Genomic DNA, 27,919 nt, shown 5'->3' with positions numbered 1-27,919 from the left:
CCACCTCTTCTTTATCCATTCATCTGTCGATGGACATCTTGGCTCTTTCCACAGTTTGGCTATTGTGGACATTGCTGCTATAAACGTCGGGGTGCACGTACCCTTTGGATCCCTACTTTTGTATCTTTGGGGTAAATACCCAGTAGTGCAATTGCTGGGTCGTATGGTAGCTCTATTTTCAACTTTTTGAGGAACCTCCATACAGTTTTCTAGGGTGGCTGCACCAGCTTGCATTCCCACCAACGGTGTAGGAGGGTTCCCCTTTCTCCGCATCCCCGCCAACATCTGTCGTTTCCTGACTTGTTAATTTTAGCCATTCTGACTGGTGTGAGGTGGTATCTCACTGAGGTTTTGATTTGGATTTCCCTGATGCTGAGCAATATTGAGCACTTTTTCATGTGTCTGTTGGCCATTTGGATGTCTTCTTTGGGAAAATGTCTGTTCATGTCTTCTGCCCATTTCTTGATTGGATTCTTTGTTCTTTGGGTGTTGAGTTTGATGAGTTCTTTCTAGATTTTGGATACCAGTCCTTTATCTGATATGTCATTTGCAAATATCTTCTCCCATTCTGTCAGTTGTCTTTTGGTTTTGTTAACTGTTTCCTTTGCTTTGCAAAAGCTTTTGATCTTGATGAAGTCCCAATAGTTCATTTTTGCCCTTGCTTCCCTTGCCTTTGGTGCTGTTTCTAGGAAGAAGTTGCTGCGGCTGAGGTCGAAGAGGTTGCTGCCTGTGTTCTCCTTTAGGATTTTGATGGACTCCTCTCTCACATTGATGTCTTTCAACCATTTGGAGTCTATTTTTGTGTGTGGTGTAAGGAAATGGTCCAGTTTCATTCTTCTGCATGTGGCCGTCCAATTTTCCCAACACCATTTGTTGAAGAGACTGTCTTTTTTCCATTGGACATCCTTTCCTGCTTTGTCGAAGATTAGTTGACCATAGAGTTGAGGGTCCATTTCTGGGCTCTCTATTCTGTTCCATTGATCTATGTGCCTGTTTTTGTGCCAGTACCATACTGTCTTGATGATGACAGCTTTGTAATAGAGCTGGAAGTCCGGAATTGTGATGCCGCCAGCTTTGCTTTTCGTTTTCAACATTCCTCTGGCTATGCGGGGTCTTTTCTGGTTCCATACAAATTTTAGGATTATTTGTTCCATTTCTTTGAAAAAAGTGGATGCTATTTTGATGGGGGTTGCATTGAATGTGTAGATTGCTCTAGGTAGCATTGACATCTTCACAGTATTTGTTCTTTCAATCCATGAGCATGGAACGTTTTTCCATTTCTTTGTGTCTTCCTCAATTTCTTTCATGAGTATTTTATAGTTTTCTGAGTACAGATCCTTTGGCTCTTTGGTTAGATTTATTCCTAGGTATCTTATGGTTTTGGGTGCAATTGTAAATGGGATCGACTCCTTAATTTCTCTTTCTTCTGTCTTGTTGGTGTATAGGAATGCCACTGACTTCTGTGCATTGATTTTATATCCTGCCACTTGACTGAATTCCTGTATGAGTTCTAGCAGTTTTGGGGTGGAGTCTTTGGGGTTTTCCACATAAATTATCATTTCATCTGCAAACAGTGAGAGTTTGACTTCTTCTTTGCCGATTTGGATGCCTTTGATTTCTTTTTGTTGTCTGATTGCTGTGGCTAGGACTTCCAATACTATGTTGAATAACAGTGGTGATAGTGGACATCCCTGCCGCGTTCCTGACCTGAGGGGGAAAGCTCTCAGTTTTTCCCCATTGAGAATGATATTCGCTGTAGGTTTTTCATAGATGGCTTTTATGATATTGAGATATGTACCCTCTATGCCTATACTCTGAAGAGTTTTGATCAAGAAAGGATGCTGTACTTTGTCAATGCTTTTTCTGCATCTATTGAGAGGATCATATGATTCTTGTTCTTTCTTTTGTTAATGTATTGTATCACGTTGATTGATTTGCGGATGTTGAACCAGCCTTGCAGCCCAGGGATAAATCCCACTTGGTCGTGGTGAATAATCCTTTTAACATACTGTTGGATCCTATTGGCTAGTATTTTGGTGAGAATTTTTGCATCCATGTTCATCAGGGATATTGGTCTGTAGTTCTCCTTTTTGATGGGGTCTTTGTCTGGTTTGGGGATCAAGGTAATGCTGGCCTCATAAAATGAGTTTGGAAGTTTTCCTTCCATTTCTATTTTTTGGAACAGTTTCAGAAGAACAGGTATTTATTCTTCTTTAAATGTTTGGTAGAATTCCCCTGGGAAGCCATCTGGCCCTGGGCTTTTGTTTTTTGGGAGATTTTTGATGACTGCTTCAATTTCCTTAGTGGTTATAGGTCTGTTCAGGTTTTCTATTTCTTCCTGGTTCAGTTTTGGTAGTTGATACATCTCTAGGAATGCATCCATTTCTTCCAGGTTATCTAATTTGCTGGCATAGAGTTGCTCATAATATGTTCTTATAATTGTTTGTATTTCTTTGGTGTTGGGTGTGATCTCTCCTCTTTCATTCATGATTTTGTTGATTTGGGTCATTTCTCTTTTCTTTTTGATAAGTCTGGCCAGGGGTTTATCAATCTTGTTAATTCTTTCAAAGAATCAGCTCCTCGTTTCGTTGATCTGTTCTACTGTTCTTTTAGTTTCTGTTTCATTGATTTCTGCTCTGATCTTTATTATTTCTCTTCTCCTGCTGGGTTTAGGTTTTATTTGCTGTTCTTTCTCCAGCTCCTTTAGGTGTAGGGTTAGGTTGTGTACTTGAGACCTTTCTTGTTTCTTGAGAAAGGCTTGTATTGCTATATACTTTACTCTTAGGACTGCCTTTGCTGCATCCCAAAGATTTTGAATAGTTGTGTTTTCATTTTCATTGGTTTCCATGAATTTTTTTAATTCTTCTTTAATTTCCTGGTTGACCCATTCATTCTTCAGTAGGATGCTCTTTAGCCTCCATGTATTTGAGTTCTTTCCGACTTTCCTCTTGTGATTGAGTTCTAGTTTCAAAGCATTGTGGTCTGAAAATAGGCAGGGAATGATCCCAATCTTTTGGTACCGGTTGAGACCTGATTTATGACCTAGGATATGATCGATTCTGGAGAATGTTCCATGGGCACTAGAGAAGAATGTGTATTCCGTTGCTTTGGGATGCAATGTTCTGAATATGTCTGTGAAGTCCATTTGGTCCAGTGTGTCATTTAAAGTCTTTATTTCCTTGTTGATCTTTTGCTTAGACGATCTGTCCATTTCAGTGAGGGGGGTGTTAAAGTCCCCCACTATTATTGTATTGTTGTCGATGTGTTTCTTTGCTTTTGTTATTAATTGCCTTATATAATTGGCTGCTCCCATGTTAGGGGCATAGATATTTACAATTGTTAGATCTTCTTGTTGGATAGACCCTTTAAGTAGGATATAGTGTCCTTCCTCATCTCTTATTACAGTCTTTAGTTTAAAATCTAATTTGTCTGATATAAGGATTGCCACCCCAGCTTTCTTTTGGTGTCCATTAGCATGGTAAATGGTTTTCCACCCCCTCACTTTCAATCTGGGGGTGTCTTTGGGTCTAAAATGAGTCTCTTGCAGACAGCATATCGATGGGTCTTGTTTTTTAATCCAATCTGATAGCCTGTGTCTTTTGATTGGGGCATTTAGCCCATTTACATTCAGGGTAACTATTGAAAGATAGGAATTTAGTGCCATTGTATTGCCTGTAAGGTGACTGTTACTGTATATTGTCTGTGTTCCTTTCTGGTCTGTGTTGCTTTTAGGGTCTCTCTTTGCTTAGAGGACCCCTTTCAAGATTTCTTGTAGGGCTGGTTTTGTGTTTGCAAATTCCTTTAGTTTTTGTTTGTCCTGGAAGCTTTTTATCTCTCCTTCAATTTTCAGTGACAACCTAGCTGGATATAGTATTCTTGGCTGCATATTTTTCTCATTTAGTGCTCTAAATATATCATGCCAGTCCTTTCTGGCCTGCCAGGTCTCTGTGGATAGGTCTGTTGCCAATCTAATGTTTCTACCATTGTAGGTTACAGATCTCTTCTCCCGAGCTGCTTTCAGGATTTTCTCTTTGTCTATGAGACTCGTAAGTTTTACTATTAGATGTTGGGGTGTTGACCTATTTTTATTGATTTTGAGGGGGGTTCTCTGTGCCTCCTGGATTTTGATGCCTGTTTCCTTCCCCAAATTAGGGAAGTTCTCTGCTATAAATTGCCCCTCTCTCTCTTTCTTCTTCTTCTGGGATCCCATTTATTCTAATGTTGTTTCGTCTTATGGTATCGCTTATCTCTCGAATTCTGCCCTCGTGATCCAGTAGTTGTTTATCTCTCTTTTTCTCAGCTTCTTTATTTTCCATCATTTGGTCTTCTATATCACTGATTCTCTCTTCTGCCTCATTTATCCTAGCAGTTAGCGCCCCCATATTTGATTGCACCTCATTAATAGCCTTTTTGATTTCGACTTGGTTAGATTTTAGTTCTTTTACTTCTCCAGAAAGGGTTTCTCTAATAATTTCCATGCTTTTCTCAAGCCCAGCTAGTATCTTTAAAGTGATGATTCTGAGCTCTAGATCTGACATCGTACTAATGTCCGTATTGAGTAGATCCCTGGCAGTTGGTACTACCTCTTGTTCTTTTTGTTGAGGTGATTTTTTCCGTCTTGTCATTTTGTGCAGAGGAGAATAGATTAATGAGAGAACAAAATGCTAGCAGAGTAACAGCGTCCCCAGAAAATATACTCTAAACAAATCAGAAAAGACCTGAAGCAGTGGGAAAAGAAAGGGAAAGAGAGAAAAGAGAAAAAGAAAAAGATAAAGATAAAAACAAACAAAAACAGAACAAAACAAAACAACAACAACAAAAAAACCCAGAATGTGATCAAATATGATCAGGCTGGTATATAGATCAGTGCCACACACTAGATTTGGGGTGTATTTTGGTCTGTTAGAAGAAAGTGCCTCCCAAAATTTTAAAGAAAGAAAAACTTATATATATACAAAAATAAGGGTTGATATGATGAAGGGATGGAATATGACTGTAAAGATGGAAATTATAAAAAATTTTATAAAAGGAATTGATAAGAAGTTGTTTGAAAAAAGAAAGAAGAGGATTTAAAAAAAGAACGGGAGAGAATGTGATCAGGCAGGGGAGTAGAAAAAAAAACCATATACTAGAGATTTAGGGTATATTTTGATCTGTTAGAAGAAACTATCTCAGGGGCGCCTGGGTGGCTCAGTCGTTAAGCGTCTGCCTTCGGCTCAGGTCGTGATCCCAGGGTCCTGGGATCGAGCCCTGCATCGGGCTCCCTGCTCCGCGGGAAGGCTGCTTCTCCCTCTCCTACTCCCCCTGTTTGTGTTCCCTCTCTCGCTGTGTCTCTCTCTGTCAAATAAATAAATAAAATCTTAAAAAAAAAAAAAACTATCTTAAATTTTTAAAGAGAGAACAACTTATATATATATGCCAAAAATACGGGTAACTACTATGAAGGGATAGAATATGACTCTAAAAATGAAAAATAAAAATGTTTTTTAAAAAAGGGATTGATAAGATGTTGGTTGAAAAAGGGAAAAAGAAAAATTAAAAAAAAAAAACAGTTAAAAAAAATTAACTTTGAAAGACTAAAGAATCATGGTAAAAAAGCCATGAATTCTATGTGTAGTATTCCCCTAGCGCTGGAGTTCTGCCGTTCTCATTGATCGGTAAACTTGGTCTTGGCTGGCTTTTCTTGCTGATCTTCTGAGGAGGGTCCTGTTGCGGTGGTTTCCAAATGTCTTTGCCGGAGGCGGAATTGCCCCACCCTTGCCCGGTCTGGGCTAAGTAATCTGCTCAGGTTTGGTCCCCGGGGCTTTTGTTCCCTGCGAGCTTTCCTTACAGCTTTGGAGGCGGAGAGTGAAAATGGCGGCCTCCCAATCTCCGTCCCAGAGGAGCCGAGAACTTGGGGCCCTGCTCCTCAGTGAGCCCCCAGAGCAAAGCAGTCAGTCACTCCCGTCTCCCCGGTCTCCAGCTGCACTCCGTGCTCACCCGGCCTGTGACCGCGCGTTTCTATCTCTGGCACTCGACCCCGTGTGGAGTCTCCAAACCCAGCAGATCTCTGTGGTGCGCTCCTGCACCACTCCTCCCGGGGGAGGAAGGTGAGTCTCTCCGGATCTGCTCCTTGTTGGGTCCCTGCTGGAGGAGCAGTGGCCCGACTCTGCCGCGGATCACGGTTTATGGCAACCCCGAGCTGAGAGCCCGCGCCTGGGCTCCGCCTCTGCAGCCGGCTTCCCTGCTCCGTTACCTGGGAGCTCTGCCACACTCAGGCACCCCAGTCTTTCTGTGACCCTGAAGGTCCTGAGACCACACTGTCCCTCAAGGATTCCACCCCCCACTTAGCCACCGGAGTGACGTCCCTCAGCAGAGCAGACTTTTAAAAGTTCCGATTTTGTGCTCCGTGGTTCTATCACTTGCCAGAAGCGGCCAACGGAGGCCCCTCCCCCGCTGTCTATCCTCCCGAATATCGCCTCGGATTCACTTCTCTGCACGTCCTACCTTCCAGAAAGTGGTCGCTTTTCTGATGAGAGAGTTGTTGCTATTCTTTTCTTCGATCTCCTGTTGAGTTCGTAGGTGTTCAGAATGGTTTGATCCCTGTCCAGCTGAATTCCTGAGAGGAGACAAAATCCAGGTCTCCTACTCCTCCGCCATCTTGCTCCGCCGAAAGCAGGGTCTTGAAGAGATATTTGTAAACCTGTGTTCATAGCAGCATTATTCATATTACCTAAAATGTGGAAGCAACCCAAGTGTCCACTGATGAATGAATAGATGAGCAAAATGTGGTATACACATACAATGTAATATTATTCATCCTTAAAAAGGAAAGAATTTCTGACATATGCTACAACTTGGATGAATCTTGAGGACATTATGTTAAGTGAAATAAGCCAGTCAAAAAAAGACATACTGTATGATTCTACTTACATGAGGTGTGAAGAGTAGTCAGACTCAGACATAAAATAGAATGGTGGTTACAAGGGCCTGAGGGGGGAAGGGGAAAATGGGCAGTTATTGTTTAATGGGAATAGAATTTCAGCTATACAAGATGAATGTTCTGTGTATTCTACATAAAAAAAATTGGGAAACGACTAAGTACCTTAATTTATTTAACTAATCCTCTTATTGGTGGTCTTTTAGATGCTATTATTAACAGTGGTTTGGAGATAATCCTTAACACATATCATCTTGGGGTACATTTTTAAGTGTGTTTATGGGATAAATTTTTTTTTTTTAAGATTTTATTTATTTGAGAGAGAAAGAGAAAGCGAGCATGAGCTGGGGGAGGAGCAGAGGGAGAGGAGAAGTGGACTCCCTGCTGAGCATGGATTGCGGCTCCATCCCAGGACCTGAGATCATGATCTGAGCTGAGGGCACATGCTTAACTGACTGAGCCACCCAGGCGTCCCGAGGTAGAGAAAGCAGACTTTGTGCTGAGGGCAGAGCCCGACCTGGGGGGCTCAATTTCATGATCCTGAGGTCAGGTCCTGAGCTGAAACCAAGGACCTGAGATCATGATCTGAGCTGAAGTCAGATGCTTAACCAACTGAGCCACCCAGGTGCCCCTGTTTATGGGATAAATTCTAAGTATTAGAATTATATTAAAGAGTATGTGCATATTTAATTTTGATAAATATTACACATGACAGAGACTCTCTGACCAAACTTTAGTCAGCCTCCTCTGAGCCTTTTTGAATATGCCTTGACTTTCACCCACATCCTGTCTTTGGCCTGACCAATCCAGTTCATTACTGTGAATAGTGCTGCTGTGAACATAGGGGTACAGTAGTAAAGAGTCCTGTAAATTAGTTTAGAGAGAATCTCCCACCTTTAATTTCTGATCACCCTTGATATTTCAAGTTCCTCATTCCCCACTTTCAATGTTATGTCTTTGACCTGCCTATATAGCAAGAATTCTGTTAGGTCACGTTACCAAGAATCCTACCATTGATGTCTCCTCCTAATAATTTTCTATTCACTGACACTCACCCTGCTCCTTGGCTATAAATCCCCACTTGTCCTTGTTGTATTTGGGGTTAAGCCCAATATCTCTTCCCTATTACAAAACCCATCAAAAAGGATATTGCTATCTTCTTGTATAAAGTCTTCCTTACTATTTTAACAGGTGTCAATAATTTTTTTTTTAACACAGATTGCCCTTCAAAAAGGTTGTACCAGTGGATCAAAAAACAAGACTGAACTATATGTTGACTACAAGAAACCCACTTCAAGGGTGCCTGGCTGGCTCAGTCAGTGGAGCGTGCGATTCTTCTTTTTTAGAGAGAGAGTGCAAGTGTGAAGGAGCAGAGGGAGAAAGAATATCTTAAGCAGACTCCACGCCCAGAGCCCAATGTGGGGCTCGATCTCACAACCCTGAGATCATGACCTGAACCAGAATCAAGAGTCAGATGCTTAACCAACTGAGCCACTCAGGTGCCCAAGTGTGCAACTCTTTTTTTTTTTTTTTAAAGATTTTATTTATTTATTTGACAGAGAGAGAGACAGCGAGAGAGGGAACACAAGCAGGGGGCAGTGGGAGAGGGAGAAGCAGGCTTCCCGCTGAGCGGGGAGCCCGATGCAGGGCTCAATCCCAGGATCCTGGGATCATGACCTGAGCCGAAGGCAGATACTTAACGACTGAGCCACCCAGGCGCCCCTCAAGTGTGCAACTCTTGATGTCAGGGTTGTGTGTTCAAGTCCCATGTTAAGGGTAGAGATTACTTTAAAAAAAAAAATCTTAAAAACCCACTTTAGGTATAAAGATACCTGTAGATTAAAAGTAAATGATCAGAGAAAGATCTACCATGTTAACACTAATCAAAAGAGGGTGCCTGGGTGGCTCAGTTGTTGAGCGTCTGCCTTCGGCTCAGGTCTGGGATCGAGCCCCACATTGGGCTCCCTGCTCGGCGGGAAGCCTGCTTCTCCCTCTCCCACTCCCCCTGCTTGTGTTCTTGCTCTCGCTGTCTCTCTCACTGTCAAATGAATAAATAAAATCTTAAAAAAAAACCCAAAAACACTAATCAAAAGAAAGCAAGAGTAGCTATATTTATTTTAGAGAGCAGGTATCAGACCAAGGAAAGTTATCAGGGATAAAGAGGGACATTCCATAATGATAAAAAGGTCAGTTCCGCAAAAAGATGTAACAATTCCTAACATGTATGTGCCTGACAACAGAGCATCAAACTTCATGAAGCAAAAACTGAGAACTGCAAGGAGAAGTAGATGATTTTGCTATATTTGGAGTCTTTAGCAGCTAATAGAAATGGACAGATCCAGCAGACAAAACCAGTAAGAATGTAGATGAACTCAACACTACCAAACAATTGGATATAATGGATATCTATAGACTACTTCGTCCAACAACAGAATATATGTTCTCAGTTCATGTGGAACTTTCAAGATAGACATTTTCACAAAACTATCAAATCTCCCACCTGTTCTCCAAAGGGCCCATTTATCTTTCCAAAGGTTATTTGTTTTCCTGTGAATACCCTTTCTCTGTTCTGTGAATTTTCCTTTCATTTTCTTTCTTTTTTTTTTTTTTTTTTACAGATTTTATTTATTTATTTGATAGAGACACAGCGAGAGAGGGAACACAAGCAGGGGGAGTGGGAGAGGGAGAAGCAGGCTCCCCATGGAGCAGGGAGCCCGATGTGGGGCTCGATCCCAGGACCCTGGGATCATGACCTGAGCCGAAGGCAGATGCTTAACAACTGAGCCACCCAGGCGCCCCTCCTTTCATTTTCTTGACAGTGTTAAATTTTGGTGAAGTCCAATTATCCTTTGGTTGTTGTTGCTTATGTTTTTGGTGTTATGTATGAGAAGTCATTGCCAAGGGGCGCCTGGGTGGCTCAGTTGGTTAAGTATCTGATTCTTGATTTTGACTCAGGTCATGATCTCAGGGTTGTGAGATTGAGCCCCACGTCAGGCTCTTCGCTGGGCATGGAGCCTGCTTAAGATTTTCTCTCTCCAGGGCACCTGGGTGGCTCATTTGGTTGGGCATCTGCCTTTGGCTCAGGTCATGGTCCCAGGGTCCTGGGATTGAGTACCGCATCGGGCTCCTTGCTTTGCAGGGAACCTGCTTCTCCCTCTCCTCCCCACTTGTACTCTCTCTCACTATCTGTCTCTCTCTCTCAAATAAATAAATAAAATCTAAAAGAAAATTTTTAATTAAAAAGATTTTCTCTCTCCCTCTGCCCCTCCCCTGCTCATGCGTGCTCCTTTTTATTTTTTTTTTAAAGATTTTATTTATTTGAGAGGGCACAAGCAGGGGGAGTGGCAGGCAGAGGGAGAAGCAGGTTCTCCACTGAGCAGGGAGCCTGATACGGGACTCGATCCCAGGACCCTGGAATCATGAGCTGAGCTGAAGGCAGATGCTTAACCTACTGAGCCACCCAAGCACGCCTCTCTCTCTCTTTCTCACTCATTCACTCTTTTTCTTTGTTAAATCTAATATCATGAAAATTTACTTCTAAGATTTTATAGGGGAGGAAAAAGTTTTCCTCAACCCTCTTACGGTCTCTGGCTGGGTCTGAAAATTAAACTGACAGGGAGCGTAACAGGAGAAAAGCACACACAGTTTACTGAACTTTTATATATGCATGGGAGCCTTCTACAAGACAATAAAAACCCAAAGAAGTGACTAGAACAGGAAGCTTTTATATCTTTTAGGCAAAAACAGTAAATTTGTGAAGAATTGATAAGACAAAGGGGTTTGGGCTAGAGGTGGTAAATTATGTAGTAATTTGGAAGATAATTAACAAGGTTTGTTTATATACCTTCTCAACCCTAAATTCCCTGTCTCTCGTGATAGGACGTCTCCTTTTTTCCTGATAGAAGGAGGGTACCTTTCACACAGGAGATTTATCTCCTGCTTTCTGGGAAGAAGAGAGAGACTAGGAGGTCAAATTGACCTTCCTGCTTCTGTTGTTTTCTCAAACTTCTACTTAAGGTATTCAGTATGCCGGGGCACCTGGGTGGCTCAGTGTCCGGTCTCGGTTGTAGGATGGAGCCCTGCGTCAAGTCCCTTGTCGGCCTTTGCGCTTAGCAGGGCATCTGCTTCTCTCTCTCTCTGCCCCTCCCCCATGCATGTGCATGCTCACTGTCTCTCTCAAATAAATAAATAGCTAAAAAGATACTCAGTATGCCAAGGGGCCAAATTTTGGGGTAGCATGTCCTGAACTCCAACCAGTTTAATAGCTTAACTTTTTTATTTGGAACTTTAATACTTGGGTTAATTTTTTATACACAGTCTGAAGTAAGTGTCCAACTTCATTTTGTATGCAGACATGCAGTTGTTCTAGCACCATTTGTTGAAAAGACTACTCTTTCCCCATTGAATGGGCTTGGCATCCTTGTTGCAAATCCGTTGACCATAGATGTGTGGGTTAATTTCTGGACTCTATTAGTCTGTTCTATGCCAGTATCACACAGTTTTGATTAGTAGCTTCATAGTATGTTCTGAAATTGGGACATATGAGTTATTTTCAAGATTGTTTTGGCTATTCAGGGCCCCTTGCAATTCCATCTGAATTTGATCCATATGAATGGAGTCTTACTTATTTCTGCAGAAATGCAGTTGGAATTTTGATAGAGATTATATTGAATCTGTAGATTTAATCATGGTATAAATCCTTTAAAAAAAAAAAAGTTTTAAGTAATCTCTACACCCAACATAGGGTTCAAACTCAACCCTGAGATTAAGAGTCAGATGCTGCACTGACTGAGCCAACCGGGTGCCACATAATTCAATTAAATTTAATTAATATACCACTATATTTCATATATTTTCCACTAGGTGAATTATTGGGTTATAAATTTTGAAATAATTGTCCAGCATTTCTTTAGTCACCAAAAAAAAAAGAGAATATAGATTTTTTTTTTTTTTTTTTTTTTTTTTTTTGTGGCTTGCACATTTATTTATTCACCAAATATTTATTGAGTCTACTTTGGCCAGACACTATTGTATAAGTTCTTTTAATATGCTGCAGGATTCCATTTGGTAGTATTTTGTTGAGGATTTTTGTATCTGTAATTGGTCTGTAGTTTTTTTTTTAAGATTTTATTTTTTTGACAGAGACATAGTGAGAGAGGGAACACAAGCAGGGGGAGTGGGAGAGGGAGAAGCAGGGAGCCCAATGTGGGACTCGATCCCAGGACCCTGGGATCATGACCTGAGCCGAAGGCAGACGCTTAACGACTGAGCCACCCAGGCGCCCGGTCTGTAGTTTTCTTTACTGGTGATACCTGTATCTAGCTTTGGTATCAGTATATTGGCTTCATAGAATGAATTAGGAAGTGTTCCCTCTTCTATTTTTTGGAAAAGTTTGAGAAGAATTGGTGTAAATTCTTTTTATTTGAGAAAGAGAGAGAGTGCACAAGCAGGGGGAGGAGTGGAGGGAGAGGGAGAAGCAGACTCCCTGCTAAGCAGGGTGCCTGATGTGTAGGGCTCAAGGCTCTATCCCAGGACCCTGGGATCATGACCTGAGCCAAAGGCAGACACTTAACTGACTGAGCCACCAGGCACCCCTGGTGTAAATTCTTTAAACATTTTATAAAATTCACCAATGAAGGGGCACCTGTCTGGCTCAGTCAGTACAGCATGTGACTCTTGATCTCAGGGTCATGAGTTCAAGCCCCACATTGGGTCTGCTTAAAAAAAAAAAAAAAAAAAAAAAATTCGCCAGTGAAGTTCTCTGGTCCTGGTCTTTTTGTTGTTGTTGTTGGAAGGCTTTTGATTACTGATTCAATCTCTCCATTGTTATAGGTCCATTCAGATTTTCTGTTTGTTCTTCAGTCAGTTTTGATAGTTTGTGTATTTCAGTGAATTTGTTTATTTTACCCAGGTCATCTGATTTTTTTGCATACAAATGTTTGTTTTTATTTCTATAAAGTTGGTATAATGTCCCCATTTTCATTCCGGATTTGAGTAATTTGGGTCTTCTCTCTTTAAAAAAAAAAAAATTATTTGAGAGAGAGGGTGGGTGCGAGCAGGGTGAGCAGCAGAGGGAGAGAGAGAGAATTTCAAGCAGACTCCCTGTTGAGTGCAGAGCCTGGAGTCCAGAGCCCAACACAGGCCTTGATTCTTCGACCATGAGATCATGACCTGAGCCTAAATCAAGAGTCGAAGCTTAACCGACTGAGCCACCCAGGCGCCCAAGTCTTCTCTCTTTTTTTCTTAGTTTAAAGGTTTGTCAGTTTTGTTCATCTTTTCAGAGAATCAACTTTGGATTTCGTTCATTTTCCCTGTTTCTTGTCTTATTTTGATTATTTCCACCTAATTTTTTTTTTAAGATTTTATTTATTTATTTGACAGAGAGAGATAGCAAGAGAGGGAATACAAGCATAGGGAGCTGGAGAGGGAGAAGCAGGCCCCCGCTGAGCAGGAAGTCCAATGCCAGGGGCTTGATCCCAGGACCCTGGGATCCTGACCTGAGCCGAAGGCAGACACCCAATGACTGAGCCACCCAGGCGCCGCTATTTCCACCTAATTTTTTTTTTTTTTAAAGATTTTATTTATTTATTTGACAGAGAGACACAGCAAGAGAGGGAACACAAGCAGGGGGAGTGGGAGAGGGAGAAGCAGGCTTCCCCTGGAGCAGGGAGCCCGATGCGGGGCTCGATCCCAGGACTCTGGGATCATGACCTGAGCTGAAGGCAGACACTTAACGACTGAGCCACCCAGGCGCCCCTCCACCTAATTTTTATTACTTCTTTTGTTTTGCCTTCTTTGAGTTTAGTTTGCTCTTCTTTTTTCTAGTTCCTTAAGGTCCAAGTTTTGGATATTGGTCTGAGATCTTTCTTCCTTTCCTTCTGTCTTTTAAAATATAGTTGTTTAGAGCTCTACATTTCCTATGGAGCACTTCTTACACTGTATTTTATAACTTGGTATTATTGTGTTTTTATATTCATTCATCTTTAAGTATTTTCTAATTTCCCTTGTAATGTCTTCTTAGACTCATTCATTATTTAAGAATGTGTTGTTTAGGGTTACCTGGCTGGCTCAGTTGATAGAGCATGTGACTCTTGATCTCAGGGTTGTGAGTTTTTTGTTGTTATTTTGGTGGTGTTTTTTTTTTTTTAAGTTTATTTAAGTAATTGCTATACCCAATGTGAGACTTGAACTCATGACCCCAAGATCAAGAGTCCCATGCTCTTCCAACTGAGCCAGCCAAGTGCTCTTGGGGTCGTGTGTGAGCCCCATGTTGGGTGTAGAAATCACTTAAAAAAAAAAAAGTGTGTCTTGTTTAATTTCTATATATTTGTGAATTTTCCAAATTTCCTTCTGATGTCTGTTTCTAATTCCATTATATTCTGGTCAGAGAAGATACTTTATATAAGATTCCATGTTTATACATTTATTGAGACTTATTTTGTTACCTAACATCTAGGTCTATCCAGGAAAATGTTCCATGTGCATTTGAGAAGAATGTGTAATCTGCTGTTGAGTGGAGCGTTTTATATATATTTATATATCTGTTTCTTTTCTTTCTTTTTTTCTTTTTATGGGTCAACCTTTATTGGTGAGCAGGCAGGTGGTGGGTAAGTCAGGACGCTGGGGAGCAGCTGGGGAGGAGGTTCTGCAGCTGCCATCACAGCATATAATTGCTATATCTTCTTGCTGAACTGAACCTTTTATTATTTTACAATTTTTATATTATATAAATTATTATTTACTTTTATCCTTTGTCTCTTGTAACAAGTTTTCTCTTGAAGTCTTTTTTTTTTAATAAAACTTTTTAATTTAAAGATTTTATTTATTTGGCAGAGAGAGACAGCGAGAGAGGGGACACAAGCAGGGGGAGTGGGAGAGGGAGAAGCAGGCTTCCCGCTGAGCAGGGAGCCCGATGCGGGGCTGGATCCCAGGACCCCGGGATCATGACCTGAGCCGAAGGCAGATGCCTAACAACTGAGCCACCCAGGCGCCCCTTTTGAAGTGTCTTTTATCTGATACTAGTATAGTCACTACAGCTCTATTCTGTTACTGTTTGCAGGGAATATCTTTTTCCATCCTTTCATTCTTATTTGTGTTTTTGTTTTGTTTTTAAATTTTATGTAAGTAATATTTACACACAATGTGGGGCTCAAACTCATGACCCCGAGATCAATTGTTGCATGCTCCTCCAAATGAGCCAGCCAGGTGCCCCACTTATTTGTATCTTTGGATCTAAAATGAGTCTCTTGCAGGGTGCCTGGGTGGCTCAGTTGCTTGGGCGACTGCCTTCGGCTCAGGTCATGATCCTGGAGTCCCAGGATCGAGTCCCACATCAGGCTCCCGACTCAGCAGGGAGTCTGCTTCTCCCTCTGACCCTCTTCCCTCTGACCCTCTTCCCTCTCGTGCTATCTCTCATTCTCTCTCTCAAATAAATAAATAAATAAATCTTTAAAGAAAAAAAAATAAGGGCGCCTGGGTGGCTCAGTTGGTTAAGCGACTGCCTTAATGAGTCTCTTGCAGAAAGCCTATAGTTAGATCATTTTTTAAAATCCATTCTGCCAATCTCTGCCTAAGTCTCTGACTTAGGATGATTTGACTTAAAAGTTTTTTATTTTATTTATTTTATTTTATTTTATTTATTATTTTTAAAGATTTTATTTATTTATTTGACAGAGAGAAAGAGCGCACGAGCGCATGCACAAGCAGGGGGAGTGGCAGAGGGAGAGGGAGAAGCAGGTTCCCCACTGAGCAGGGAGCCCGACGCGGGGCTCGATCCCAGGACCCTGGGATCATGACCTGAGCCGAAGGCAGATGCTTAACCCACTGAGCCACGCAGGTGCCCCAAGTTTTTTTATTTTACAATAGTGCAAAAGTGATACGTATTCAGTAAAAACTGTACATTGAATTTTGATCTTTTCCTAGGCTAGTGATATTCAGTGTAGTACTCTTGCAGTGAGCCACAGCTTTCAATCAGCCATGCAATCATGAGGGTAAACAAGCAATACGCTTACAACCATTCTGTACCTATATAACCATTCTATTTTTCACTTTTAGTACAGTATTCAGTAAATTACATGAGAGATTTGGTGCTTTATTATAAAATAGGCTTTGTGTTAGGTGGTTTTGCCCAGGTGTAGGCTAATGTAAGTGTTGTGAGCCCACATTTAACTTAGGCTAGATTAAACTATGATGTTCGGTAGGCTAAATGTATTAAATGCATTTTCGACTTAACAGTATTTTCGACTTGGTGTGGGTTTATTGGAATGTAATCCTGATGTAAGTTGAGGAAGATCTGTATCTTGTTTCTCAATTTCCCCATTCCTGCTTTCTTTTTTGTTAGATATTTTCCAGTGTTCCATGTTGAGTCCCTTCTCGTTTCTTTTTCCATATATTTTTTAGTTATTAGTTGATCTGGGGATTATAATTAACATCCTAATTCATAGCAGTCTAGTTCAAATTAATACCAAATTAATTTTTTTAATTAAAATTTTTTAAAGATTTTATTTATTTATTTGACAGAGAGAGACACAGCAAGAGAGGGAACACAAGGAGAGGGAGAAGGAAGCTTCCCGCTGAGCAGAGAGCCCGATGTGGGGCTTGATCCCAGGACCCTAAAATCATGACCTGAGCCAAAGGCAGATGCTTAATGACTGAGCCACTCAGGCGCCCCAAATTAATTTCAACAGTATACAAAAACCTTGTTGCTATAAGCTCCATTTATCCCCCTTTATGTTGTTATTGTCACAGATTACATGTTTATACATTGTGTGACCATCAACATAGATTTATAATTATTTTTTTATATAGTAGTCTTTTAAATCATATAAGAAAATAAGAGGTGTTACAAACCAAAAATACATCAATGCTGAGTTTTAGATATGTAGTTACACTTACTGGTATTCTTTCTGTGTATGGATTTGAGTTACTGTCTGGTGTTCTTTCATTTTTAGCCCGAAGGACTCTGTTTAGCATTTCTTGTAGAATAGATCTACTAGCAATGAATTCTTTATCAGAATTGTCTTAATTTTTTTTTTTTTAAAGATTTTATTTATTTATTTGAGAATGAGAGAGCACATGAGTGGGGTTAGGGTCAGAGGGAGAAGCAGACTCCCTGCCAAGCAGGGAGCCCGATGCGGGACTCGATCCAGGGACTCCAGGATCGTGACCTGAGCCGAAGGCAGTCGCTTAACCAACTGAGCCCCCCAGGCGCCCTTAAGTTTGTTTTTTTTTTTAAAGATTTTATTTATTTATTTGAGACAGAGAGAATGAGAGAGAGAGCACATGAGAGGGGGGAGGGTCAGAGGGAGAAGCAGGCTCCCTGCCGAGCAGGGAGCCCGATGCGGGACTCGATCCAGGGACTCCAGGATCATGACCTGAGCCGAAGGCAGTTGCTTAACCAACTGAGCCACCCAGGCGCCCCTTAAGTTTTTTTTTTTTAATTGGAGCCCAGCATGGGGCTTCAACTCATGACCCGGAGATCAAGACCTGAGCTGAGACCAGTAGTCGGGCGCTCAGCCAACTGAGCCACTCAGACATCTGGAAATGTCTTAATTTCTGCTTTATTTTCGAAGAATGCTTTTGCCAGATACACAATTTTTGGTTGACAGTATTTTCTCTTTCAACAATTTGTATCATCCTATCACTTTCTGGCCTTTGGGAACCACTGAATGAATGTGTAAATGAATAAATACACACATACACACACACATGATCTGATTCTTCTTACCTCTTAATTGGTATGCTGGTAAATGTTTAGTGACTGGCTTTCCAGGAAAAAAAGTGTATGCACATATATACGTACATAAGTTTATTATAAAGTTGCTGATATAAAAGATGTATAGCACACCATTTACAAATAATAATAAAACGTGATACTTTTTATTGTAAATTTGTGTAGCCAACTGGGTCTTATAGAAAGCTTTCATTGATTTGGTTTTTTTGTTGAGGTTAATTTCACATAAGATAATTCACCGTTTATTTGAGATTTAAGGTTCCATTTATTTGAGGGTGCCTGGGTGGCTCAGTCGTTAAGCGTCTGCCTTTGGCTCAGGTCATGATCGCAGGGTCCAGGGATCAAGTCCCACATCAGGCTCCCTGCTCCGCGGGAAGCCTGCTTCTCCCTCTCCCACTCACCCTGCTTGTGTTCCTTTTCTCACTGTGTCTCTCTCTGTCAAATAAATAAAATCTTTAAAAAAAAAAAAAGATTCCATTTATTTGAGAGAGAGAGAGCACACGCACATGCACACAAGTGGGAGGGGAAGGGAGAGGGAGAAGCAGACTTCCTGCTGAGCAGGGAACCGGACTGAATGGTGGCTTGGCTCAATCCCAGGACCCCGAGATTACGACCTGAGCCAAAGGCAGACTCTTAACCGACTGAGCCACCCACGCACCTCCAAGATTTACCATTTAAAAGCGAACAATTCAGGGGTGCCTGGGTGGCTCAGTGGTTAAGCATCTGCCTTCAGCTCGCGTCATGATCCCAGAGTCCTGGGATCAAGTCCTGCATCGGGCTCCCTGCTTGGTGGGGAGTCTGCTTCTCCCTCTCCTCCCCCTGCTGTGCTCTCTCTGTCAAATAAATAAAATCTTAAAAAAAAAAAAAAGTGAACAATTCAGTACAATTAGTACATTTACAATGTTGATAATCACTACCTCTAGTTCCAAAATGCTTTTATCACCCTAAAAGGAAGTTCATACCCTTTACGGAGTTGCTCCCTTTTCTCCCTCCCTGCAAAGACCCTGGCAACCACCAATCTGTATTCTGTCTCTATGGATTTACTTATTTTGGATATTGCATATAAATGGAATCATATGATACATGATCTTTTTGGTCTGGCTCTTTCACTTAGCATAATATGTTCAAAATTCATCTGCTTTGTAGCTTGTATCTGTACTTCATTCCTTTTTATGGTAGGATAATACTCTGTTGTATGTATACGTCACAGTCTGTTTAATCCTTTCATCTCTTGATTTGGGCTGTTTCTACCTTTTGATTATTGTGAATTGTGGCTGCTACGAACATGTATGTACATACATTTGTTTTAGTACCATTTTTTAGTTCTTTGGTGTATAACCTAGAAGTGAAATTGCTGGGTCATGTGGTAATACTGTTTAATTTTTTGAGGAACCACTGAACTGTTTTTTCATAGTTGCTGAAGAGTTTTACATTCTTACCACCAGCATATGAGGTTTTCCTTGATTTTAATTTTGCTAAACTTATGTATCCATATCTGACCTATGGCAAAATCATGCTACCAGTGAGCACTGGATTGCTGTCCAATTCAAAAGAAGTTGCTCCTCTCGTGATGATCAAGTACTGTTTTAACATGAAGGCTGGTTGATATTTTTGTTTATGTTAACAAGTGTGATGAAAGTGAAACAACAAAGATGCGTTTGTTTTTTTTTTTTAATTTTTTTTTTTTTTAAGATTTTATTTGCGAGAGAGAGAATGAGAGACAGAGAGCATGAGAGGGAGGAGGGTCAGAGGGAGAAGCAGACTCCCTGCTGAACAGGGAGCCTGATGTAGGACTCGATCCCGGGACTCCAGGATCATGACCTGAGCTGAAGGCAGTTGCTTAACCAACTGAGCCACCCACGCGCCCAAAGGTGCATTTTTTTTAATTGAAGTATAATTGATGTACAATATCCTGTTTCAGTTGTACATCATAGTGACTTGATATTTTTACACATTATAAAAGAATCCCCACAATATGTCTAGTTACCGTGTGTCACCATACACAAATGTATTTCCTTGTATGTGGTCTTTCTTTCCCTTCTAGAGGTTCTTATCCAGGACTCGGTTCTTCTGTTGCCTCCCTTTTCATTGATGCCTTCCCTTACATCTAGTCTAAGTTAGCCTTCCTCTACTTTATCACCTACTTATTCATCATCATTTCACACAGTTTTATTTCTTCATAACTCCTATCATTATCAGAAATTACTCATGTATTTGTTTGCATGTTAATTGTCCTTTATGCCACTAGAACATAAACTCCAAGAAAGCAGGGACCTTTTCTCTTGTTCCCTACTGCCTGCAACAGTGACTAACATATAGTAGGTATCAATAAGCACATGCTGAATGAAGGAATGAATAATAAAAGATGCAAAAATGGGTTACTTAGACATGGTGTCATCAAATCCTCTTCTTTAGCCTAATTCCTATTAGGTAGAAAAATATATAATCTTACAGGGTTTTTCTGGTTTATATCCAAATTCTGTTTGTTCTTGGATGTGAGGTTTATATATTACTCTGACGTCATTGTAGGAGCCATTATTTGGATTATATTAGAAATGCAACTCTCATGGGCACCTGGGTGACTCAGTTGTTAAGCATCTGCCTTTGGATCAGGTCATGATCCCAGGGTCCTGGGATCGAGTACCACATCAGGCTCCCTGCTCGGCAGGAAGCCTGCTTCTCCCTCTCCCACTCCGCCTGCTTGTGTTCCTGCTCTCCCTATATCTCTCTCTGTCAAATAAATAAATAAAATCTTAAAAAAAAAAGAAATGGAACTGTCATGAAAATGTTTATCATCTGTAAGTGAACCTTCTTGATTGGAATTCAATCAGTTGCTGAATTCTATATTACAACAGATTCTGTAATGATTAGTTGCCTTATAGTATATTTAAAATTAAGGAAGAAAAGTATACCAAGATTTTGAAGTTTTTGAAGAAGATATAATAATTTAATATTTGAAGAGTTTTTTAAAACATAAAAATCTTAGGGGCACCTGGGTGGCTCAGTCGTTAAGCGTCTGCCTTCGGCTCAGGTCATGATCCCAGGGTCCTGGGATCGAGCCCCATGTCAGGCTCCCTGCTCCGCGGGAAGCCTGCTTCTCCCTCTCCCACTCCCCCTGCTTGTGTTCCTGCTCTCATTATCTCGCTCTCTGTCAAATAAATAAATAAAATCTTTAAATAAAAAAAACATAAAAATCTTGAAGGTAAAATTGAAATATTGAAGAATTCGTTTTACTAAGACTTCAGAAGTGCTTTTTATCAGTGTAAAATGCCTCTGTAAAGATTGTGTATAGTGGTAAATTACAAGAAAATTATAATTGCTTCTTTATGTTGAATTACTGTTTAAAGTTGATAAATTATCAAACGAGTACATTTTAACTTTTGATGATTAATGCAGAAAGCTTTGGGTGAATAGATTTATTTTGGAGAGTTAGAAATATAACTCTGGATTTTAAGGATTTTTTTTTCCTGGAATGAACATGGTTTTGGGATGTCATTTTTTAAATTTTATTTTTAATACCAAACCTAATATCATTATCTCTTCTGTATTTAGGTTCGATTAGTGATAGTGGATGGTATTGCTTTTCCTTTTCGTCATGACCTAGATGACCTGTCCCTTCGTACTCGATTACTAAATGGCCTAGCCCAGCAAATGATCAGCCTTGCAAATAGCCACAGATTAGCTGTAAGTATTATTAGCCAAGAGAATTTTATAATAAAGTCAAACTTGTATCAAATATTAATGTTTAGAAATAGCTGAATAGAATTTGACTAAAAGCACATAATACAGACAGTTTTGAATGGTCTTTGTTTGATTTTTTAAAAAAATTAATTCCAGGGGCGCCTGGGTGGCTGTCGTTAAGCGTCTGCCTTTGGCTCAAGTCATGATCCCAGGGTCCTGGGATCGAGCCCCGCATCGGGCTCCCTGCTCGGCGGGAAGCCTGCTTCTCCCTCTCCCATTCTCCCATTCCCCCTGCTTATGTTCCCTCTCTCGCTGTGTCTCTGTGAAATAAATAAATAAAACCTTTAAAAAAAAAAAATTCCAGTCATAAGTGTTGTATATTAGTTTTAGTTTTCCTAGAAAATAACAAGCATAATCAGGATGCCATATTTCAAAATGGACTTGTTTGATAAAGAAATGCCACCTTTGGTAATTGCAATGTTGGGTTTTTTTTAATGTAATATTTGATGTTTTTCGGGTCAGCTCTTCTTTTTTTTTTTTTTTTAAAGATTTTATTTATTTATTTGAGACAGAGAGAATGAGAGAGAGAGAGCACATGAGAGGGGGGAGGGTCAGAGGGAGAAGCAGGCTCCCTGCCGAGCAGGGAGCCCGATGCGGGACTCGATCCAGGGACTCCAGGATCATGACCTGAGCCGAAGGCAGTCGCTTAACCAACTGAGCCACCCAGGCGCCCTCGGGTCAGCTCTTCTAACATCCCCATTTTTCTTTTACTCTGGGTCTTTTATTATTACATGTTGTATAATCACAGACTCAGATAGAAAAATTACATAGTGTGAACAATGTAGATGTTTGGAGGTAGAGCTGACTCTTCTAGATTTGAAATGGGAGGTCAGATATAAAGATAAGTTCGGAAGTGACGAGACAGAAAGGAGTGAGGTAATGACTTTTTTTTAACTGCATATTTGCCGTCACTTTCCACTGTACAACCCCGTGCCACTTATCACACCAATACTCACACTTGTCCAGGAGGGAGATGGGAAAAGATCAAGCCACTTAACTAGATTTTCTTGTATTTACCCTGATTAGAGAGTCCTTTGTACATATCTGTAATATAGCATAAGTAGATAACTCCTCAATAAAATCATTTCAAAGTATCTTTTCTTTTGAGTTTTTAGATTTTTTTTTGCCATATATTGAAAAGCATAGTGTCCTATGTTTGAATTATTTCTTGTGTTAATTTGTAATTTAGCATGTTAATATCTACGAGGAGCCCCCAGTAGGGGGCACCCAAGACTAATGGGTTGCATAGTTTTTAAGTTTTGTTTGTTGAATAGAAATAGCTTTATCTTTTCTGATTAAAAAAGTAATCTAAACAGTAACATGGAATACTATGCAGTGTTTAAGAAGAGTAACGTAAATATACATGTACTAACACAACAAGATATGTCCAGATATATGATTAAGTAAAAAGATTCAAGTCACATAATAATATATTTTATGTGATCCCACTTTTGAGAAAAATAAAAATTATACATGTGCATTTATACTTTTATATATCAACAAAAAGATCTGAAAGGATCAAAATGTTCATAATGACTACTTCTAGAAATAGGATTTTGTGGGGTTGAGGGCATTCTTTTCCCTCTTTATAAATTCTTCTTTGCTTGATTTTTTAAATTTCCCAGTTACCATGTATAGAAGCATTTAGGACTTTTGATAATAAATACATTTCACAATTTTATATGTACTTTCTGTAAAAGAAGTTCTAAACAATCATAAGTGTAGAAAGTGAAGTATCTGTTACCCAGAGATAATTATTCTTGAGTTTGGTGTACCTATTTTTCCAAACTTACTAAGTTTTTTAAGTTTTTATTTTTATTTTAAAGTAATCTGTACACCCAACATGGGGCTTGAACTCACAACCCTGAGATCGAGAGTTGCATGCTCTACCGAGTCAGCCAGGCGCCCCTATATACACATATTTTTTTTTAAAGATTTTTTCTTTTTTTTTTTTTTTAAAGATTTTATTTATTTGACAGAGAGAGACACAGCGGGAGAGGGAACACAAGCAGGGGGAGTGGGAGAGAGAGAAGCAGGCTTCCTGCCGAGCAGGGAGCCCGATGCGGGGCTCGATCCCAAGACCCTGGGATCATGACCTGAGCCGAAGGCAGCTGCTTAACCGACTGAGCCACCCAGGCGCCCCTTTTTTTCCACATCTTTACCAACTTTGAGTCTTAAATCTTTGCCAAACTATGATAGAATCCTTTTAGAGATTCATTAATTTGATTATTAGCAGAAATGTTTTTTAACAGCTTTATTGAGATTTAATTAACAGATCATAAAATTCACCCTTTTAATGTGTACAGTTCAGTGGTTTGTAGTATATTTGCAGAGTTGTGAAACAATCACTATCTAATATTAGAACATTCCCATCACCCCAAAATGAAATCCCGTGCCCATTAGCCATCACTCTCCATTGCACCCTCTCATCAGCCCCTAAGAACCAATAGTCTGCTTTCTGTCTGTATAGGTTCATCTTTTCTGGATGGTTTATATAAATAGAATCATTCAATATATGGTCTTTTATGTCTGGCTTCTTTCACTTAGCATAATGTTTTCAAGATTCATCCATGTTGTAGCATATATCGGTATCCTTTTTATGACTGATTAACTTTGCATTTTCTCAATATATCACATTTTGTTTATTCATCAATTGAAGGACATTTGGGTAACGGAAGTATTTTTAAAGCAATGAAGTTCATAATTTAGAAGTGATTTTTACTTCACTATTTTAAAGATTCATTCTTTCATATGGTAAACCCAATGTTTTTGCAGAGGGCATGTAATTCTTTTATAAGTAATTGCTAAAAGTGCAAATTCTGATTTTAGGATGTTTAACAGTTAGTAAGCCAGTACATCTATTTACATTTATATATCTTTTCTGATATCTTAGGACAGATGTTGCTAATGAATGCACAAAGCAAATCAAGATAGAGCACAGATGCCCACAGACACAGTTCAAAGCTATGGCAGCTTGATGCTAAGATGCTGAGTATCATTCCCAGGGGAAGGAGCTTGGTGATGCTGCTCTCCCTGCCTGGGTGCACTCTGCCTCTATGGCGGTTCTCTGCAAAACAAATGCTGAAAACTATATTTGCTTTTCACTTTTTCCCCCCCCGCCCCCGTAAAAGTGAAAATCCTCTTTGGATTTCTTATGGTTAGCAAAAACAGGTACTAACATAGGTCTTTCATACAAGTGAAGTGGCATAACAGGAACTTTTCAAAAGCAGGGGATACCTGTACTCCAAACCAGTGCTGTCTGAGAGGACTTTCTGGGAAGATGAAAATGCTCAGTCTAATACAGCAATTGCATGGCTGTTGAGCACTTGAAAAATGGTTAGTGCTATTGAGGAACTGAATGTCTACATTTAATTTTAAAAAGCTGTGTGTGTGCCTAATGGTTTAGAATTGGATGGTGTGCCTCTAACCAAAAAGTGTTGGTATAAATATCGCAGTTGCTAGAGCTTAAACATTTGGTAGTCTGTAAAGGGTATTATTCTGCGTGTTGGGGATGCCAGTTAGTCATATATTTCAGTTAATTACCAATTTAAATTCCTGCTTAGCTTTTTCTAAGATGCCTGATGTGAGGTAATACATGGGGAAGCCACTGTGGCACTTTAAGGGAAGAGAAACTAGAAGAAAGTCATGTCATCCAGTTTGTGCCTAATTGAAATCCAGATGGAGCACAGATTTCTCCTTTGTAGACAAAAACAAAAATTTTAGGGTGTTATCAGTGCAGTGGGAATAGCCAAACAGCCTTTTCTTTCTCAGTTTCCCTATGGAACTGATGCCTTTTTCAGAGTAGGTACTTTTTCTCAATGCTTTTCATAGAAGTTCTTTATCACTGTTAGCTTGCAGTAGTATCTGTCATATTTCTGGAGGGAAGATCTGTATTGGAAGAATATTTAAAATAACTCTTTCTGGAGAATTTGGGGTTGGGAGGTGTCAAATAATCTTTTACTGTATTCAGTCAGCCTTTTTTTTTTTTTTTTTAAGATTTTATTTACTTATTTGTCAGAGAGCACAAGCAGGGGGAGTGGCAGGGAGAGGGAGAAGCAGGCTCCCCATGGAGCAGGGAGCCCAATGTGGGACTCGATCCCAGGACCCTGGGATCATGACCTGAGCCGAAGGCAGTCGCTTAACTGACTGAGCCACCCAGGCACCCGGTATTCAGTCAGCCTTAAACACTCTTTTTCTCTACTTTAAAATTACTGTCCTTCATTTTGAGGGGGAGGGTCAGAGGGAGAAGCAGACTCCCCGCTGAGCAAGGAGCCCGATGCGGGACTCGATCCCGGGACTCCAGGATCATGACCTGAGCTGAAGGCAGTCGCTTAACCAACTGAGCCACCCAGGCACCCTCACACTCTTTTGATTAAATATATTCTAGAGAGGCAACAGTGGTAGCAAAAACAAAAACACCAGACTCAATCTTTCTAAGCTTCTGATTTCTCATGTGTTAAACTGGAATAATAATATCAAAAAATATTAATAATAATACCTCATTCATGGAGTTGTTGTGAAGGCTAGATAAGATAATGCACATAAAGCATTTAGCATAGTTTCTGGCATGTATTAAGTACTCAGTAAATATTTATCACCACTATTGATATTCCTGCTGTTGGTCTGGTGGTTTCTTTTTTTCTTTTTTTTTTTTTTTAAGATTTTATTTATTTATTTGACAGAACGCAGGCAGAGAAAGAGGGAGAAGCATACTCCCGGCTGAGCAGGGAGCCCAGCACAGGGCTTGATCCCAAGACCCTGGGATCATGACCTGAGCCGAAGGCAGACACTTAACCGACTGAGCCACCAAGGTGCCTCTGGTCTGGTGGTTTCTGTTGGCTTATCCAAAATTTAAATTATAAAAGTGAGGTTTTTCCAGTGCTCCCAGTTATGAAGTTTTTATACATGGTCTCTTTACACCTTTATGTATTTATTATCTGTTACATTTTTATTCTTCCATTTTCACAATTTTTCTTGTCTGTTAAAAATGTTTATGTTCGGGCGCCTGGGTGGCTCAGTTAGGTTAAGCGACTGCCTTTGGCTCAGGTCATGATCCTGGAGTCCTGGGATCAAGTCCCGCATCGGGCTCCCTGCTCAGCAGGGAGTCTGCTCCTCCCTCTGACCCTCCCCCCTCTCATGTGCTCTCTCTCTCTCATTCTCTCTCTCTCAAATAAATAAATAAAATCTAAAAAAAAAAAAAATAGAAAAAAATGTTTATGTTCAATAGAATCATGTTTTCAGATAACTTACGGGCAAATTAAGTTTATCAGAAAAGTTTTCATTACCTAAATAAATTTTTCTTTAAATTGTATTCAGAACACTAAAATTACAGAATTGTTTCCTTGATAATTTTGGGGAGAGATTCACCTAATTTTCTCACTTTTTTTTTTTTTTTTAGGTACTTTTAACTAATCAGATGACAACAAAGATTGATAGAAATCGGGCCTTGCTGGTTCCTGCGTTGGGTGGGTAGTTAATTAGATAAGTTTTTTTTTTTTTTTTAAGTTTTTTATTTATTTAAGTAATCTTAACAACCAACATGGGGCTTGAATTCACGACCCCAAGATTAAGAATTACATGCTCTTCTGACTGAGCCAGACAGGCGCCCCCAGATAAGTATTTTAACTTAGCACATTTTTTCTACCTCTTTCATGTGATGCTTGTTGAGTACTGTAAGCACCATGAAAGCAGAGATTGTATGTGATTATTCACTGATAAGTCTTAATATGGAGCACAGTGCCTTTAGATACCCACTCATCCTTTCAGTTATTTGACAACCATTTATTGAGCATCTACTATGTGGCAACTATTGTGTCAGGCACCAAGCATATAAATATTAAGATGACTCTTGCCCTCAGAAAGTCTTAGGCAGGAGGAAGGGTGAATCTGTTTAAATACAGATCCCACTACAGTGAATAGACTTATAACTCTTTCTAACCTCAGTCATGGTTTTGTTAGGACAATGCTTCGAGATATTTCTTTTACTAAATTCTTTAAGAATATTCTGTCAGAGTTTTTGCTTTTCTTCTGGTAGCCAGAAATATGTTAGTAGGTCTGACGATATGGAAGATTGATAAAATGTTGGCTCAAACTATAAAGTTTTCTGAAAGCAAATCAAGGATAATGATCTTCAATATTTCCACAGATAGGTAAAAATCTGTTAATCTCAGGATGTTACCCATGTGTACAAGGGGTTTTGAAAGTATAAGTATATTCTGGGAGGTTATGTGCTATGGTGAGCGCTATGAATTGTGTAAGACTGATGAATCACAGACCCGTACCTCTGAAACAAATAATACATTATATGTTAAAAAAGAAAAAGAAGAAGATAGCAGGAAGGGAAAAATGAAGGGGCGAAATTGGAGGGGTAGACGAACCATGAGAGACTATGGACTCTGAGAAACAAACTGAGAGTTCTAGAGGGGAGGGGAGTGGGAGGATGGTTTAGCCTGGTGATGGGTATTAAAGAGGGCACGTACTGCATGGAGCACTGGGTGTTATACGCAAACAATGAATCATGGAACACT

At 40.0% G+C, this 27,919-nt stretch overlaps 1 protein-coding gene across 1 annotated transcript in view; it reads left to right on the top strand.

Annotated features, from left to right (window-relative positions):
* Positions 1–27,919, top strand: part of RAD51C (RAD51 paralog C) — a 45,779-nt gene that overhangs the window by 7,110 nt on the left and 10,750 nt on the right. The window contains exons 5-6 of the mRNA XM_021704394.2: positions 21,204–21,335; positions 26,791–26,857. Coding sequence (XP_021560069.2) covers positions 21,204–21,335; positions 26,791–26,857 — 199 coding nt within the window. The remainder of the gene's footprint in view (positions 1–21,203; positions 21,336–26,790; positions 26,858–27,919) is intronic.

This window comes from Neomonachus schauinslandi, chromosome 15 (genome assembly GCF_002201575.2).
Source record: "Neomonachus schauinslandi chromosome 15, ASM220157v2, whole genome shotgun sequence".
Lineage (NCBI taxonomy): Eukaryota > Metazoa > Chordata > Mammalia > Carnivora > Phocidae > Neomonachus > Neomonachus schauinslandi.
Note: the sequence above shows the minus strand (reverse complement) of the source record. Positions and strands in the feature narration are given on the sequence as shown.